Source organism: Oreochromis aureus, linkage group 9, assembly GCF_013358895.1.
Source record: "Oreochromis aureus strain Israel breed Guangdong linkage group 9, ZZ_aureus, whole genome shotgun sequence".
Lineage (NCBI taxonomy): Eukaryota > Metazoa > Chordata > Actinopteri > Cichliformes > Cichlidae > Oreochromis > Oreochromis aureus.
Window position 1 is genome coordinate 4,488,001 of NC_052950.1, and position 17,415 is coordinate 4,505,415.

The 17,415-nt window shown below is 40.5% G+C and overlaps 1 protein-coding gene across 1 annotated transcript in view; it reads left to right on the forward strand.

The window, feature by feature from the left end:
• The first annotated feature begins 2,164 nt into the window (after positions 1 to 2,164).
• The window catches only part of vstm2a (V-set and transmembrane domain containing 2A), a 99,483-nt gene continuing 84,232 nt past the window's right edge, over positions 2,165 to 17,415 (forward strand). Inside the window, exons 1-2 of the mRNA XM_039617182.1 lie at positions 2,165 to 2,517; positions 3,687 to 3,853. Of these exons, the coding sequence (XP_039473116.1) occupies positions 2,439 to 2,517; positions 3,687 to 3,853 (246 nt within the window). The 5' untranslated portion in view covers positions 2,165 to 2,438. The remainder of the gene's footprint in view (positions 2,518 to 3,686; positions 3,854 to 17,415) is intronic.

Sequence of the window (17,415 nt, forward strand, 5' to 3'; positions counted from 1 at the left end):
TGTTTTGTGCTCTGTTCAGTAATCTCATTACTTTTTAGTAAGACAGCAATGTAATGTGTTATTGTATTATATTCTGTAATAACATTGCAGTTACAGTTATGTTGTTACTTGCATTACAAAGATTCTTCAGTTACCTGCAGAACAAAATAATTCATGCAGCACCAAATCACAACAACAATTGCCTCAAGGCGCTTTATATTGTAAGGTAGACCTTACAACAATATGTACAGAGAAAAACCCAACAATCATATGACCCCCTATAATCAAGCACTTTGGCGACAGTGGAAAGGAAAAACTCCCTTTTAACAGGACGAAACCTCCATCAGAACCAGGTTCAGGGAGGGGCGGGGCCATCTGCAGCAACCGGTTGAGGTGAGAGAAGGAAGACAGGATAAAGACATGCTGTGGAAGAAGAATAAAATAAAATAAATTAAAATAAAATAAAATAAATAAAGATCAAACATACTTTTTTTTTTCTTTTCCTGCACTAAAAACTGCTTATTTCACATGTGCAGGGATGAGGAATATGGCAGAACAGTCTATACAACTTTTGCGGAGTGGAAATGCGGGCATTTCTTTTTTCATTGCACGAAAGAATAAGATCAGGATGGTAAAGTGCAACCTGGGCCCATGACAGAAACAATGGCATTATACTGTTAACACTGCATCAGCTCTTTTCAAGCATCTGCACAGACAGCATGATACAAAGCTAGAGAAGAACCCAGAGTGATGTTATAACTGAGTGCATGCTGAGCCCAGCAGCCTGATCTTCAACAGGTAACAAAGGCAGTGATGAGCAGTGAGGCTTACAGCACTGTACCCTCCATTTCTACTTTGAAGTCTGTGAAGTCTTTTTGGGGCTGCTTTTTTTTAACGTTTCTTTCTGTTGTTGGTTTTGTGTTCATACCCAAGAGTACAAAAAAGATCATGTGTGTATCCTGATTACGATATGGATTTGTGTAGGCTAATTGTGTGGGACTATAGCCTCAGCTTTATATGTTTTAAGGCATTATTTTCGCGTCACAAGGGCAACACAGTTAGTTTCAAATGTACTACATGTAAAGGTTTGATGTTTTTGTAGTTCTGCAGCCATCTGTAACGCACATGTAATGTGTCTATTTTTTTTGCTGCTTCCGCACGCTCCATATCAAGCGGCAACAAGTCGTTCTTGTTCTGCAGTGATACATGGACATGTTTGTGCTCTTCGTCTTTACAAAGGAAGGAATTCCGTGTAAATGTGAGTGAAAATAATCAGGCCTCACTGTTAAGACTGTTTCAAACAAATGGCCAAACATCTGTATTGCTGTGATTGTCAGGATGTCGGAGGAACATTGGGAGAGCAGCAGCCTTTGACGTATCATCTGTAATGTCTTGATTCATTTTTAACTAATATAAGAAACAGGTTTTACCGATTGAGAATTTCGACTCGTGGGAAAAATACCAAGGTGACTGAGAAAAAACTGTAGCACACTGTGAATAGGCAACTATTGCTTACTGAATTCTGACTTTATGCCAGTCGACCTATAGACACCTGTCCTCCTCCCCAAAGGATGACTGATCTCCATTCGCGTTATGAGCAGACATTAGTGGTGCCACGATATGTACGCACTGCATCAAAGGTCAAAATGTTCTCACTCTGTCCGGGAGACTAATAGCATATTCCAGCAGAATCTCTTTTAGCTTAATGACTCGGGACATGTTATGCTTGCCCTGCCCTGACCCACCTCCAAACTGTCATCTTTCTTATTTGCTCATTTGTGAAGCTACAATATTTAGACGAACTCCTGACTGCGTAAACGCACCAGATTTGGACACACCCACATTAAATACGCACTCTTGTGCATGTTAGACAAACTTTAAGGTTCTCTTTCACAAAACTGAAGTTTTGTGAATAAGTAGGACATTTAAAAATCTGTATTCGCATCATTTGGGCATCATTTGCAAAAATGTCCAAATAAAATAAGCTCGTTAAGAAGTTGTAACTGTAAAGCAAACGCTCGGTGCTGCTTTTGTTTAAATTAAGCGGTCAAGGTGACAGAAAAAAGGGCCGGATGAGGACTAGATTTGCAGAGGTGTGGGGAGAGTGTGGATGCCACAGTGATCCACTAGACTGACGTCTCTCCGGTAGCGCAGAAGAAGACCGCAACACGGTTATTTCACAGACTTCAGTGCAACCAGGCAGTCGACAGTCTCTCCCGCAGAGAGGCATAGAGAGAGAGAAGGAAGGAGAAAAAAAAAGAACTTCGGCAACGACAAGCTGTAGCTTTCCAGCATGTTCAGCCTTCTGAAATCTCCGTTTAAACACACTCGCCCAGCAACTGTTTGATTTTGCTGGTGTGCAGGATTTTTCCCCCCTTTTCGCCCCCTTGGAAAGATTCATCTTTTTTCTTTCCTCCTCCGGCTGATGTAAAAAGAAAAACGAGCCCCTTGATCTTGGAATGATGTGGACCTCACACGATACTGTTGGATTTGTTTTCTTAACCGGATTTTGCGTTCAATTCGGATTTTCTTTTGAAGGTAAGGACGGCATATTTTCTTAACCAAAAGGGGGAAAAACAATGTTGGCGTGCGAGCGCGATCGTGTCTGGCTTTGCTGCCCTGCACTGGTGGGAGAAAGTGTTAAAAGTGCGCAGCTTTGCTGGCGGAAAACGGGAAAAAGAGGCTGTTGTGAAGGGATTTTTTAAGTGACTGGGGGAAAAAGAAAGGGAAAGCGATCCCAGAATGAATGTTTCTCCTGAAGCCGATGACGAAAAAAAAATGCAACTGGTGATTGTTTCAGATCAAGTCGTTTCACGTCGCGTTCAGAAGAGAAGGGGGGGCTCCTTCCCCCTCTTCGCCCCCTTGCATTTCTTTCACGGCGACGCTTGATGGGGAGATAAAACTTGTCTTAAAGGCTGCCTTTCATGAGAAGCTTTCAGCACCGCGGACAGCTGCAGCTGCCTGCGTCTGTCCGCGCTCCTGAAAAGCCGACGCTCCGGATTCCGTGTGGCTGCTTCGTGTCGCTCGCCACTTTCAAACTGCATCGGTGCGGGCTCTCTCACGCTCGCCTTTGGCCACATCGGCGCTACAAAGCTCTAAACAGTTTAAACGGGAGTTTGTCGGAAAGGACGTAACGACGGTTTGGTTTAAAAGTTTACAAATGTCATGTCGTCACCGCTCCACAGAAGGCTGCAGCCCCTCCAAACCAAACTCTTTTATCAATCTGTGCTTTTAAAAAACAAAAAAAACAAAAACAAAAAAACAAAAAACCGTGGACTGAATCACACTCAGGCAAACACCACGAAGCTTAGCTGGAATTTTTAACGCGTTTTCAATCAGCTCCACTGAGGCTACAAAGATACACGCATGTATAATAGGAAAGGTTTTTTTTGGAGGGGGGGGTATGGATGCTCCAATTTAGTTTGTGAATAATGTAGCAGGCGCGCGTTACGTAAATTCCAGATGAAGACGGGTCATTATATGTGACGGTGGTGATGGTGGTGGTGGTGCTGGGGAGTAGGGGGGCCTCTCTAATTAAAAACAAGAAGGCACCTTTCGTCAAACGTGTGCTTCAGTAACGCAGCTGCTGCAGCCATCAGCGAGCAGGAGACTCGAGTGATTCTGTGCGTGCAGACGACGCACAAACTAGCCTCATCATTATTACCCCGCCTCACCCCCCCTCCTCCCCCTCCTTCTCTCCTCCGCAGGTCGGTTCACGGACCTGCCCTCCAACATGACCGTCAAAGAGGGTCAAAACATAGAAATGGCGTGCGCGTTCCAAAGCGGAACCGCCTCCGTGTATTTGGAGATCCAGTGGTGGTTCGTGAAAGCGCCGGAGCCGAGTGACAGCGAGGAGGACATCGATGCTCAAGAGGTACAAGGGAATCTCTCCCTCTCTCTCTACAGCTCTCTCGGCGTGTGCCCTTTCCCTATCAAGAGCTGTGAGAGGTTTGCTTGGAGCACACCCACTCATGAAGGAAATAAGGGCATCCAGTTTGTATCCCTAGCTATTCCGCACAAGCACCTTATGTTATCAAACCTCGTGCCTCTGTAGCCGCCAGAACATTAATGCCAGAACTTTTGGGGTATTTTTTTTCTTTTCTGGAACTTTTTGTTACCTTCAACCCCCCACCCCCAGCTGCTTCCCCGAAGTGGTCAAAACTTTATTGATAGCTGAATGCCAGCTGAGATTCGATCTAAACTTTTCTCATTTCCATAACTTTTCAATCCATAGCTCTAAGTTTAGTTTGACTTTCCCCTGAAACAGTTAAAAAAAAAAGCCCTCCACACTCCAAGCAGGAAGCAGCCCCATCAAGAAGAAAAATAAGAGCATTAATCAAAGAAAAGTGTGGAGGGTGGGAAAGGGAAAAAATTAGCTCGTTCTGGATATTAATTACATGATAAATGAAGTAAATGAGCCCGACTATTCATGGATGGATAAAAAGTGGCTGAATCAATACAGCCAAAGCATATTCCTGCACGCTGCCTCATTTAACAGTGCATTGGAGGCACTTTGGCATTTTGTTATGTATTGCTGCTGCATTACTGCTGGTTATGACAGCAAATAATGATCAGCTGCTTAGTGGATGAGAGTGTTTACTGCATTCAAATGGATGGAAATGACTTGCTTCCATATTGTGTGGCGAGGAGCTGCGTTTCGTGAAGTGCAAGGGCTGTTGTATTGTCATGACAGACATCAAACAGTGATCTGTACATTTCTGTGACAAAGGGGAAGCAAGAGATGTGTGTGACAGGAGGTAGCTGGATATCCATGTGGCTTTAATTATTGTTCCATTGTTGCCCGGCTCTCATAACAGCGTCGGCCAGGCTTTGATGTGGGTTTGATCCCACATGACTCTTGGATGTTGGGTTGAAGTGGCCTATTGATGCAGACATCACATTGTTACCCATATTTCTTATCAGGGATGGCTGTTTGAATGAAAGCTGCTGCGTGTGTGTGTTTGGCCTGCAGTGTTTCACTTTGAATGGTGGTGTGTGTGTGTGTGAGAGAGAGAGAGTAATAGAGAAAGAAGTCACTTGGTCTCCTGGAAATTTAGAGGAAATGAACACAATGTCTTAGAATGCAAATGTTTATGGAAATCCAAGCTGCATGCATGAAAAGTAAGACTCGGATGTTTGAAAGGATGATATGAAAAGACTTGAGAAGACAGACAGCAGCTCAGTGCTGAAATAGTGCAGAGGAAGCATAGGTGGGCGGACACTTTATTTTCAACTCTTAACGACCCAGGTTCAATTCTTATCCGCACAATTATTCTACTGTGAGGTTTTATTTTTTTAATGCAAATATGCAGTTATTGCCTGTGGATTTTATTGTGTGACAAGTTTTACAATAGTGGTAAAGAATGGAAAGAAATTGGAAATAAAAGAAGCATGGACATATACACAGAAACACACTATATGAACTACACTTCTTGTTTTTTGAACTAAGGTGTCTTCAGTCTGTTTGTAAATGTAGACTGCATTTTGAGGTGCTGGATTATACAGACCTGTGTATAGGCACTGAATTTGAGGCTGGGGCTGTAGTAGATTGCCACCATTGTAACAATTCAGTTTGTAAAATTTCTTCCATCCTAAAGGATTCACAATTGAGGGTATTGTTGCAAAGTGTTTCCGAACCACCGCAGTTCAGCCACAAAGTGTCAGGCCACGTAACTTAGAAGAACGTATGTGGTTCCAGGCAGGAAACCGGCATCCTAAATACATTAGTTTAAAACATGTGCAGAATGTAACAAATGCACTGCTTCTTAGTGATTGTTTTACATGTTAACATATGAGACTGGGCTGGTTATTGTTCCACCATGGTCCAATGCTGTTTGAATGTCATTTTCTATCATTGTAACATTGTGGAGCTTCCTGTAGGATCAGTGTTGGGTTCCTTCATAGAAAAAATAAATAATGCATTTTTTAACTTAGATATTTGATAGGTAACTCATTACACTGTTAGTTACATTACTTTAGCATTACTCTGCAACAGTCTGTCATGTCGTACCATTATAACCGTCTTCAAAAGAGTGACTCATATTTTAGTGTTTGAGCTTTTATGCTATATTTAAATGTGTGGTTTCAGTTAGCAGATGCATCTCTTCCTAGATACTCTATCATGTAAAACAACTAACATTATTAACAATTTTATAATACTTCAGTCATTCTAGAGATAAAAGAAAAAAATCATATGACTTTGTGTGTGTGAAAGTAGGTGTGTTACCCAGAGGCAACACTGCAGAGGGATAGTATCGACTATTCCTACAAATATACATTCAGTGAATAAGTAGAAAGTGGATTCCGGCTGACATGTAGACACTGAAAAATGTAACACACATCCACAAATTTATTTAATATTTAATAGTAAAACTCAGTTCTTCTGAAGCATTCCCAGGTCCGGTCAAGTCAGTAAGGAAAGGAGTTTTTAGCCTGCATCAGATCTAACGTTTGCCATATGCAGCAGGATTTGGTAATGGGTATTTATTGTAAAGCACTAGAATTAACTTCTAACAAAATGCTAAATCAGATCATTTGCGTACCCACATAAGCACAGTTTTCTCTATTTTTGCTGTTGTTGTTGTTGAAATATAAGTTAAACTTAAACATGTCAGCAGCATTAAACTAAGTGCCATCTATAACCAACACATTATTCAGTTCAATTCTATTTTATTTTAGCACCAAAATCATAACAACAGTTGACTCAAGGTGCTATATATTGCACTTGTGGATACAGAGATTCTATATGCACAAGTTCTGTCTAAGTGGTGCATTGCTCCACCGATCGCCAGACCTCGTTTTTTTCAGCAGTGCTCACAATAGTGGCTCCTCTGCACTGCAGTATGAGTCCAAGAAACTGGACAGTTCAATTGAATGAGTGACTAGTGGCAGGATCTCCAACCATTGCACCATGTCTGGTGGTGATTTTGAGGAGCTTTTTCTCAGGCCGACTGGACAGGGAGCACATGTGGCCCTCAGCTCTGAAACACCACCAAGGACAAACTGTCTACTGTGGTCTGGGATGAAGCAAGACACATGAAGGAAAAACCTTTATTAGAATTCTGCAGTCTAATGAAGAGTCACTGGTGACCCATCTAAGGTCAGGTTTTGACTAATGCCCACCTCTTTTTGATGCAATTTTCAGCCCATTATCACCCACAGTGTTTAGCACTTGGTTTTAAATGGATAAATAACTTTTGTTTTATTAAAATTCATTCATCCATTTTCCTTCCCACTGTCGCCAAAGTGCTTGCTCATAGGGGGTCATATGATTGTTGGGTTTTTCTCTGTATTTATTATTGTGCTATCTACTGTACAATATAAAGCGCCTTGAGGCGACTTTTGTTGTGATTTGGCGCTATATAAATAAAATTGAATTGAATTGAATTGAATTGAATATGCCAAACCCAACCCTAATCACAGAATGGTCACTGTTGAGGTGGTTATTAAATAATGTACCAAAAGCACTGAACTCCAAGGCGCCCTGAGAATATTTGGTCTTCTTGAGATACCTGTACCAAGGCCAGCCTGTGTCTGTTAATAGAACCCACCCAGCTGCCATTTTAAAAGGTGGTAGAGTGATGCACTCAGTGAAGAGGCCACCTAGTACTACTAGGACTAAAGTGCATCATTTGTGTAACATCATATTTTGCAGAGTTGCAGGCTGAGAATTTTTAGAACACATTCACAAACCGAGTGACTCATCTTTATTAGGATGTTATTCATTGGCTCGTGTATATTTTTGATATGCAGTAAAAATATCTGTTTGTGCTTTGACTTTTTCTGATCTTTCTCTGACCCTGTGATGGGGACCTGGGGTCTTATTGTATTTCAAATTTTCCCAAGTGTCGCGGAAGCACAGAGCCCACGGTTGTTCATTTTGGCCTCGCAGTTGCTGAGCTGTGACAGAGTGCAGCTGCTTTTTCAGGTGAAAATTTAAAGAAAAATAGCCCAGGGGTTTTGATGGTTTATTATTGGGAAAAAATGGTTTATAAGCTGTGAGCTCTGATTGCGCTGAAGACTAAACTTGTTTGGAGTTTTACATGTTTTAAAACTGGTCTTTCGCTTGATTTTGTTGGTGAGAAAGTGGCAGTATGGAGATATTATTTTAATATTTTAAATGGATTCAAAACATTTCTGACTCTTAAAAATTGTATCCATGCACAGAGTCTCAGCTGATATACATGTAGCAAAAATCTACAATTGTGTCAACTGGACTCACATCACTGCAGATAAAATAATGATCTGTCACAGAGCTTCTTCCTGTCTTCTCTGTTTGTTAAATGACCAACATGTGGGTACTAAGAGTAGATGTAGGGGCATGTGCATTTTTTGGTGAGATAACCACTTCAGAAGAAGATAACCACTTCAAAGCTCTGGTTAAGGTTTGTTTAGATTCGTGTTTGACTAGGGTTTAGTAAAGACTATTACATACAGTTAACTGTTTGAAAAGCAAGGACAGATTGTGGTTTGGGTTAAAAGAGATCAGTGTTGACTGTCAGATGAAAACAGGATGAAATGGTGCATTTGATGGGGACTATTTTCAGCATTAATCCGCATTTGCTGCTCCACTGGTTATTTCTGACAGAGACTTCTCAGTTAGAACATTTATCTACTTGCAGGTTTTTAGCACCGTGATTAAGATAAGAAAAAATAAACTATGCTCAATTTGTTGCCATTTTCACTTATCAGCTTTTGGAATAACAAAAAAATAATATTAATGAAGCGTCTGTGCTCAATGCTTTTCCAAAATTCCCCGAGCCTACCTTGGACATGGATTAGACTAAAGAAAGGAAAACAAACATGTCAATAGAGAGAGCTGTTTGGCTTCAGCTTCCACAACAAGTACTAAATGATTCTCCTCTCAGATTATAAATGACAAGCTGCCAGTTCATAATTATGCACAAACACAGACAGACAGAAACAAAATATTCACACCTCCATGACAAAGAGGAGTCGTGCCGCCGACGAGATTCGCTACACTTGTGATGTTGTTGATTCAACTCAGACAGTAAAGACACACAGAGAGGAGGAGAGCGATCGCAGAGCATGAGTGGGAGCTAAACATTTGCTGTTACGGAACGGGAGCAGATTGCTGTGGAGACACGGGGTCATCAGTCTATACGACACTTTGGCTGCAGTTCTCTAACTGCGGCTGTCTCGCCTGTCATTTTATCTATGATTATGCAGCATTGTTTTCGGAATGTTGGATTATAATCCAAAAGGACTAAAGTGTACCTCTCAAAGAATATAATATGCTGCACATTTATGTGAATGGATATGCGGATGCAAGCTTTTAAGCTAAGAGCAGAGGAAAGTAGTTTACTGGTGGTCTTGTGAAGCACTTCTGCCATTTAAAAAGACCAAAGTGCCGCACCAGTGAATTTTTTATTTCAATTTCCAATGCAGGGTACATTTTCCAAATCAGCTCTCCAAGATGGCCATAATGAGCTGGAGAGGACTGGCGTGAGAGTTGTAGTGCATCATGCAGATTTGTCTTCATAGTTCCATTGCTGTGTTTTTCATGAATCCAGCTGAACAACTGCTTTATTTGTAGAGTCTGAGGCTGTTCTTGAGTTCCCACCAGTTAGTCTCATTAAGACATTAAAACTACATCGCTTTGTTCTACAGGTGCCCTTAAAATGCCCCTGACCTGGAGGATAAAGGAACACTGTTCCACTGTGTTTGGCAGTATTGAAAGATTGAAACGTTTTAGGAAGAAGTCACTGTGGCGTGAAAGCATACACTATATGGACAAAAGTACTGGACTTTGTTTCTCATCCATTTTTAATCCATTATCACTGGGACCACTTTAGAGTTTTTTGCTCTTCACTGGGATTTCCACATCTGCTGTCTTCTGTTTTTTATTAATTATCGGTACATTTGGTTGGCTGACCATTTATTAGTGTGTAATCATACATTGCCATTAAACCTAATTGTGTTTTACATATGTAGACCCTACAATAATAGGGAGAAGCCCCCAACAATCACACGACCCCATTTGAGCAAGCACTTGGTGACAGTGAGAAGGAAAAACTCCCTTTAAGCAGGAAGAAGCAGCAGAATAGAGAGAGAGGCAGCCATCTACCACGACCTGAGCGATGACAGGACAAAAACATGCTGTCAAAGGGAGCCAGAGTTTAATAATATCTAATGATTAAATGCAGAGGGCTGTGTAACCACACAGGGTTCGTGCTAGAAACAATCAGTGCATCATGGGAAGCCCCCAGCAGCCTAACTAAAGGAGGATTCAGGATCACCTGATCCAGCCCTAACTATATGCTTTATCAAAAAGGAACGTTTGAAGCCTAATCTTGAAAGCAGACAGGATGTCTGTCCTCTGAATCCAAACTGAGAGCTCGTTACACAGAAGACGAGACATGTACGCTGACGGCTCTGCCTAAGAGCGAAGCGCTTTATTGAAGTACTATGAGGTCTTTAAGAAAAGATGGGGCCTGATTATTCAAGACCTTGTTTGTGAGGAGAAGAATTTTAAATTTGATACTGGATTTAATATGATGATGAGAAACCAGTATGGGAGAAGTATACGCTCTCTTTTTAGTCCCTGTCAGAACTCTTCCTGCAGCATTTTTGATCAACTGAAGGTTTTTAGGGAGTTTTTAGGACATCCTGATAACACATTACAGTGGTCCAGCCTGGAAGTAACAAATGCATCAAAATCACTCAGAGACAGGATGTTTCTAATTTTTTAGGTATTGTGGAAATGTAAGAAAAAGTCCTACATATTTGTTTAGTGCATGCACTGTAATAAAAAAAATGACTCTCCTGTGACGGGTCCTTTTAGTTACAATTTTTTACAGTGTATTGAGTTTGGCGAGATAGATCTGCTTCATTTGGTTCATTAAATTAAATGACCAATTGTCCTGTGCGATACTACAGATGTTGGTATCAACACAGACTAACTAACACAGTTTAGTTAACACAGTTTTCTTATATGTAGATACTGTGGTTTTTTTAGAGACCTGGGATGTAAATGCGCCTCTCTTTATCGGACTTTTGGTCAGCTTCTGTTGTTTAAATGTGCTATAGGCTATAAAGAATTAACGAGGCAATATTTTTCCAAAAAAAGTATATAACACAGTTCAGTGGGATGCAGTGGAGTTAGGTTAACTGGTGATTCTCTGTTAGGTCTGCGATAGACTGTCCAGGGTATACCCACCCTAAGACAGCTGAGATAGGCTCCAACCCCCCAATACTATTTGCGCTAGTATCGATCCAATACTGATACCAGTGTTGATATCGATACTATTGATATTAGGATCAATTTGCACACCTCAAATGACCAAAATGTAGCATCATGGTATCAGTTCAACCTCTTTATATTCAAGAGGTTGTTAGTAATATGCAGCTAGGGTTTTTTTTTAATATCCACCACTTTATGTAGATTTTTCACCCATCTGCCAATCTTAGAACACAAGATCTGTCACGGTCCTGAGTCTGTTGACTCTGTGTTTTTGTTTTGATTAAGAGTGTCTTATGTTTCGGATTAATTCTTGCTAAGATTTGCTTGTTCTTAGGTTTTGGTTTCTGTTTAGTGTCTAGTCTGTGTCTCTGTGCCTGCCCTGGTCCCACGTCTCCTGTCTAAGTTATCCCTGTCCTTGTGTTCCCTCTGTACTGTGTCAGTATCACGATCTGAGTCTGTGTCTGTAAGTTCAGTTGGTGTACTTCCTGTTTTACTTTGAAGGTCCATGTCTGTATTCTGTGTTGCTTCCCGTGTCTCGTCCTGCCCAATTAGTCCCAGCTGTGTTTCCTTTCTGTCTCCCATTTCCTGATTACCCCGCTGTGTATTTTAGTCCTCTGTCATCCCATGCTTGTTGTCGTGTCGTACCCTCTCCATGCTGTGTTTTCACCTCCGTGGTATGGTAGTTTTCTAGTTCTCCGTTCACAGCTTAGCTTTCTAGTTTCTCCAGTTTCCTTGGTAAAGCTTAGTGTTTTGGTTTCTCTGTATTCATGAAGAGTTCTTCCAGCAATAAAAGCTGCGTTTTAGTTTAACTTTCCTTTTCCGAGTCCTGCATTGGGTCCCATCTCCTGCCTGTCAAACAGCACACCTTGACAAGATCTGTAAGACCCAAAAGCTTGTTTAGTGTTTTCTAAATTACAACTAGCAATTTGATGAATGTCAATATTTCAATTAATATTTAATACCTAAATATAATTCATAACATTATAAAACAATCCAACAAATGTGAATAAGTGTGCAGGCTTTGTTTTACTTTTTCCAGATTTCTGACTTCAGGCAGTCATTGCTCACAGAGGATTTGAATTAAACTACTGAAAACAATATTTGTATTTCTAATTATTTTGGTTTGACCAATTACTTTTGAGCCTCTGGAAATGGAAGCACTATGTATAAATGGTTAATGCAATATTTTGTTAAACCCCTTAAATTAAAGCTGAAGGTCTACACTTAAATTACATTTTGATTGCTTCATTTCAAGTCCATTGTTAAGGCACAAATTTAGAATATTGGATCCTTGTCTGAATACTGACTGGAAAGGCTGCTGCTTTGACCTTCCTCATAGATGTACAAAGCCTACCTGAAGGTTATGTCACGCATGATGGACAGGGCCTCATTTCCATGCATTTGAATGTAAAAAATACATTAGCGAATTTTTTTAGTTTTAAACCCTAAATCCCTCTTATTCTGAAGAGGTGGATATAAATCTTTTCAGGCTTTGATCTCTTCTTTTTATCCAGCTAATCCGCCCACTGTTGTTTGCCATAAGATCAATTTATTGAGTAAATCTTTACCACCCCGTCCACTGGTAATTCTATTTGGTGTGGGATTATGTTTGGATAAAAGAGAGGGAAAGGGAGAAAAGCTGAGTTTTATCTGTGGAGGTAACTGTTCCGATCATTTCAGCCACTGCTCTGCTCAGTTATGTATTATTCCCGCAGAGGTTGGGAATAAATGCATAAAAATAAAAGCAGCTTAGAATCAATGTAATTCTGTGTGTGGGGGGGGACAAACATCTTTGTATATCTGGAATATCATAAAGGCCACACCTTGACAGTATGAATTTCAAAGCTGAAGTAAAGGTTTAGAGAAAAAATCGGAGATGATGCTGGAGACTTGGCGCAGATGTGTGCTGTTTAAAAATTTATACTGCATTTCATTACTCAAATACTGCCTGGAGTGCATGAATGGCAAGACCGCTCCTGGATTCAAACCTAGATCTACCTGAAACACATCACAGCACTGTGATGTGTTTCTAAAAGCAAGATGATTTTTTTTAAGAAAAAAAAAGGAGGTGGACATGATACGAGGTCACCCTCAGCCGCCAGAGAAAATAGAGATCAGCTGAAGCCTGGGGTAAGAATACAAACGACCGTTATATAAAGCATCCACCTGCGCACTTTGACCAAAATGCACTCAAACCACTGCGAGCTTTACCTCTCTTAACAAGTGAGTTTATAAATCCACTGGGTGTAACAGCAAGGAAGCATAAAATCCATTGGCAGCCATGCTCTTTGAGTGACCTTACTGTCTGCCTGCCCGCCTCTCCATCACAGCCTGACTGCAGCTTATGCAGCCTCCTCCTCCACTCAAGCTGAGATAACTGCACCCGGAGTCAATACCATGCACCAGGTATAGTCTGCTAACTGCTCTCCTCAGCCATTCTGGCCCCTGCCATTCCCGCACACGCCTGTAATGATCTGCAGTGGTTTGTAAACAGCGAACATGAGTTCTCCACAGGAGCCTGTTGTTTGTGTGTGAACATGCACGAACACATGAAAGAGCTCGCTGCTTTTTTATTCCACCTGTGGACTGTCAAGCAATCCACTGACAGGCTCAGCTGCAGCGGTGGAAGAAAACTGGGCTTTTGAAATCACTGGAATTCACTGCAGAAACGACCCAGGGCTGTTTCCAGTATTGATAAAGGGGGTGGCAGGAGGCAGTTGTAGGTGGGGTGAGTGTCTGTGTGTGTCTATTTGTGTACCGGTTTTTCCTATCTTTGTGGGGACCAAAATTTTAAATTTACTATACTTGTGCGGGCCAACAGCCCCAAGAGTTTGAAGCCTTTTTTCAGACTCAAAATGTGGTTTTAGTGTCAGGGATACAATTGGGTTATGGTTAGGTTTAGGGTAAGGATTGGGGGGGGGGGTCGTACAGTATGAATGGGCATTTGGTGACAGTGGGAATGAAGAACACCCAAGACATTTATGTTCTGCTTCTACTTGCACAAATTTATACATTTCTGTGTGAATAAACTGCTTCAATCCACTTTATGGATGCAGTTTGCTAAGAAAGCTAGCGTTAGCTGATGACTTCATCTTGATGCATTCTCAATCATCCAGGTAAGTAAATCTCCAAAAGTTGAATCTGTTCATCTGGACGTAGCGTTTTGTGGGAGAAACGTTTCGTCACTCATCCAAGTGACTTCTTCAGTCTCAGCTGACTGCAGGTTTCCCCAAACCTTATAAACAGTACATTTGCATAATGACTGAAACCAGCCCACTGAAGGGACTGAAGCTGATGACTTGTATTATTGTAGGGTCTACCTTACAATATAAAGCACCTTGAGGTGACTGCTGTTGGGATTTGGCGTTATATAAATAAAAGTGAATTGACTTAATTGGTGTGTAAACCTCTTCTGATTTCTGGCTCCAGAAAAATTAACATGGTGTGAGCAAGAATGCTAATACTAAGGCTTCAAGATGTAAAGTCCAAAACCATTGGGCAAGTTTATAGTTTAAAGCATCAAATGTGAGGTAAGAGAGCCAACAAAATGAGATAGCAAATAAATGTATTTCATTTTAGAATGATAGATGTATGATAAACCAAATCACTGAGGCTAATATAAAGCGTGAGAATGTATTTGTTTGCATCTATAATTGCCTCAAGAGCCTTCAGTCTATAATGTTACATTATTTAATATTATGCAGGGAGAAGAACAGTCTGCCCCCCGACCACAAAATATTGTACATCGTTAAACTAATAAGACAAAAATATTTTTCAGAAAATTTGTCCAAAACAATGCTAATCAATGAATGTTCATATTAAATTCAAGTGACTTAATACAATTGACATGTTTTCTTCAACTTTAACTTTGTTACTGTCAGGCCAATTTTAAGCATTTCTGCTTAGATATTATGAAATGAAAATTATGAAATGAAATAATTTGATTTCTCAAAAAAGACATAAATCATATACGATTTGTTTCATCCTCCTGAACGTCAGTTTTACTAAACAGATACATCTGAACATTTAACTGAAATGACAGTTGTCCTTTCTTCATGGAGTCAAAATTCATTTTTTTGAGTTTTTTTATAATATTGAAAGGATGAAAAAAATAAGATCTGAAATGAGAGATTGATCCAAAATACTCCTTTAGGCTCTGAAGCTCAGGTGTATCTGTTTGACTGACAGCTGACAAGGGCATGGAGAGACAGTGTGAAGGATGCTACACTGAGAAATTCCACTCGCAAGGTAAGCAGCAGGGCTGAAGGATATGTGTGATAACTGGTTTAAGCTGTAAATAAACATTGTTACAACAGAGCAGCTAATTAGCCATGGTAACATGTTTGCTAATGTGGTATTTTTGCCAAGTCCCCTGAGAACTTGTTGTTAAAACTCTGTGACTGTTGTTCAGATTTGTGCTGATATCTGAAGGCAAGTGTGTCTGTCAGTCTTCCCACAACAGAACATGAATAAGTCCTGCTCTAGAGTTCTTTATGTACTGGCTCCTGCTCAGTTTATGCACCTAGAGCTCTTGGGTCCAGGGCTTATTATATTTGCTTATTTAAAAGCAAATTAATTTTTTTGCCAAAATACTGTGTGAGCTTTAATCCTGGTGTTTTTATGCAAATGTATTTGAAGCTCTATAAGCCTGTACTGCATGTGTGCTTTCAAATATGTACAAATCTGATTTAAATGGTTGTTACCATCTATGTGTAACAGACAAAAACCAAGTTAATTTGGAGGAATTCAGTAATATATTAAAAAACTGTTTAGTCGGAATTTGTGTGTATTGATCAAGTCCTTTATGTGAGTGTATGAAAGCATGTGCATGTGAGTGTGGGAGTACTTTTTATAGAGTGTGTGTTGCTATGGTTAGACTATATGTAATGATAATGGTTTCTTTCATGTTTACTTATCTCCAGTCAGTGCTTCTATAGACCTGGATACGTTTTTTTGGTACTGCTGTGAACTGGTTAATATATTTGTAGCATTACTCCAAACTTCAATATTTCTAAGTTGTTTTCTTAATATTTGTCTTTTATGAATTCTAGTGTAAAGGGAACAGACAGTGGACTTGAGTTAGCACACACTGAGTACACTGATGTACATGTAAGTCAGGGGCGACTCTATGTTCAGACCTTTAGGGGGGCTCAGCTCCCATCATAATGTCATGCATCCAGTGCCTTGTAATTAATATTAATGGAATATGCTGTTTGCAGATGTAATCAACGCTTTTCACATTTGCAATCCTCAATTCAATTGGATAAAAATGACAATGATACATTTAAAAGCAACCTAATTAATTTGATGACCTATTGTAGTGTCTAAGAATATTTCAGAGTGAATAATCAGAGATTTTAATCTAGTCCACCTGTTTTAGGGTGGAGCCTTTAGTTATCAAACCCGAGGCAAAGTGTCAGACATTAATTAAATCCAACTTATTTTCAATTCAGTTTTATTTATACAGCGCCAAATCAAAACAACAGTCGCCTCAAGGCGCTGTATATTATAAGGTAGACCCTACAATAATACATACAGAGAAAAACCCAACAATCATATGACCCCCTATGAGCAAGCACTTTGGCGACAGTGGGAAGGAAAAACTCCCTTTTAACAGGAAGAAACCTCCGGCAGAACCAGGCTCAGGGAGGGGCGGGGCCATCTGCTGCGACCGGTTGGGGTGAGAGAGAGAGATTAATAACAAGTACGATTGAGTGCAGAGAGGTCTATTAACACATAGTGAGTGAAGAAGGTGACTGAAAAGGAAAAACTCAATGCATCATGGGAATCCCCGGCAGCCTACGTCTATTGCAGCATAACTAAGGGAGGATTCAGGGTCACCTGGTCCAGCCCTAACTATATGCTTTAGCAAAAGGAAAGTTTGAAGCCTAATCTTGAAAGTAGAGATAGTGTCTGTCTCCGAATCCAAACTGGAAGCTGGTTCCACAGAAGAGGGGCCTGAAAACTGAAGGCTCTGCCTCCCATTCTACTTTTAAATACTCTAGGAACAACAAGTAGGCCTGCAGAGCGAGAGCGAAGTGCTCTAATAGGGTGATATGGTACTACAAGGTCATTAAGATAAGATGGGGCCTGATTATTTCAGACTTTGTATGTGAGGAGCAGGATTTTGAATTCAATTCTGGATTTAACAGGAAGCCAATGAAGGGAAGCCAAAACAGGAGAAATATGCTCTCTTTCTAGTCCCTGTCAGGACTCTTGCTGCAGCATTTTGG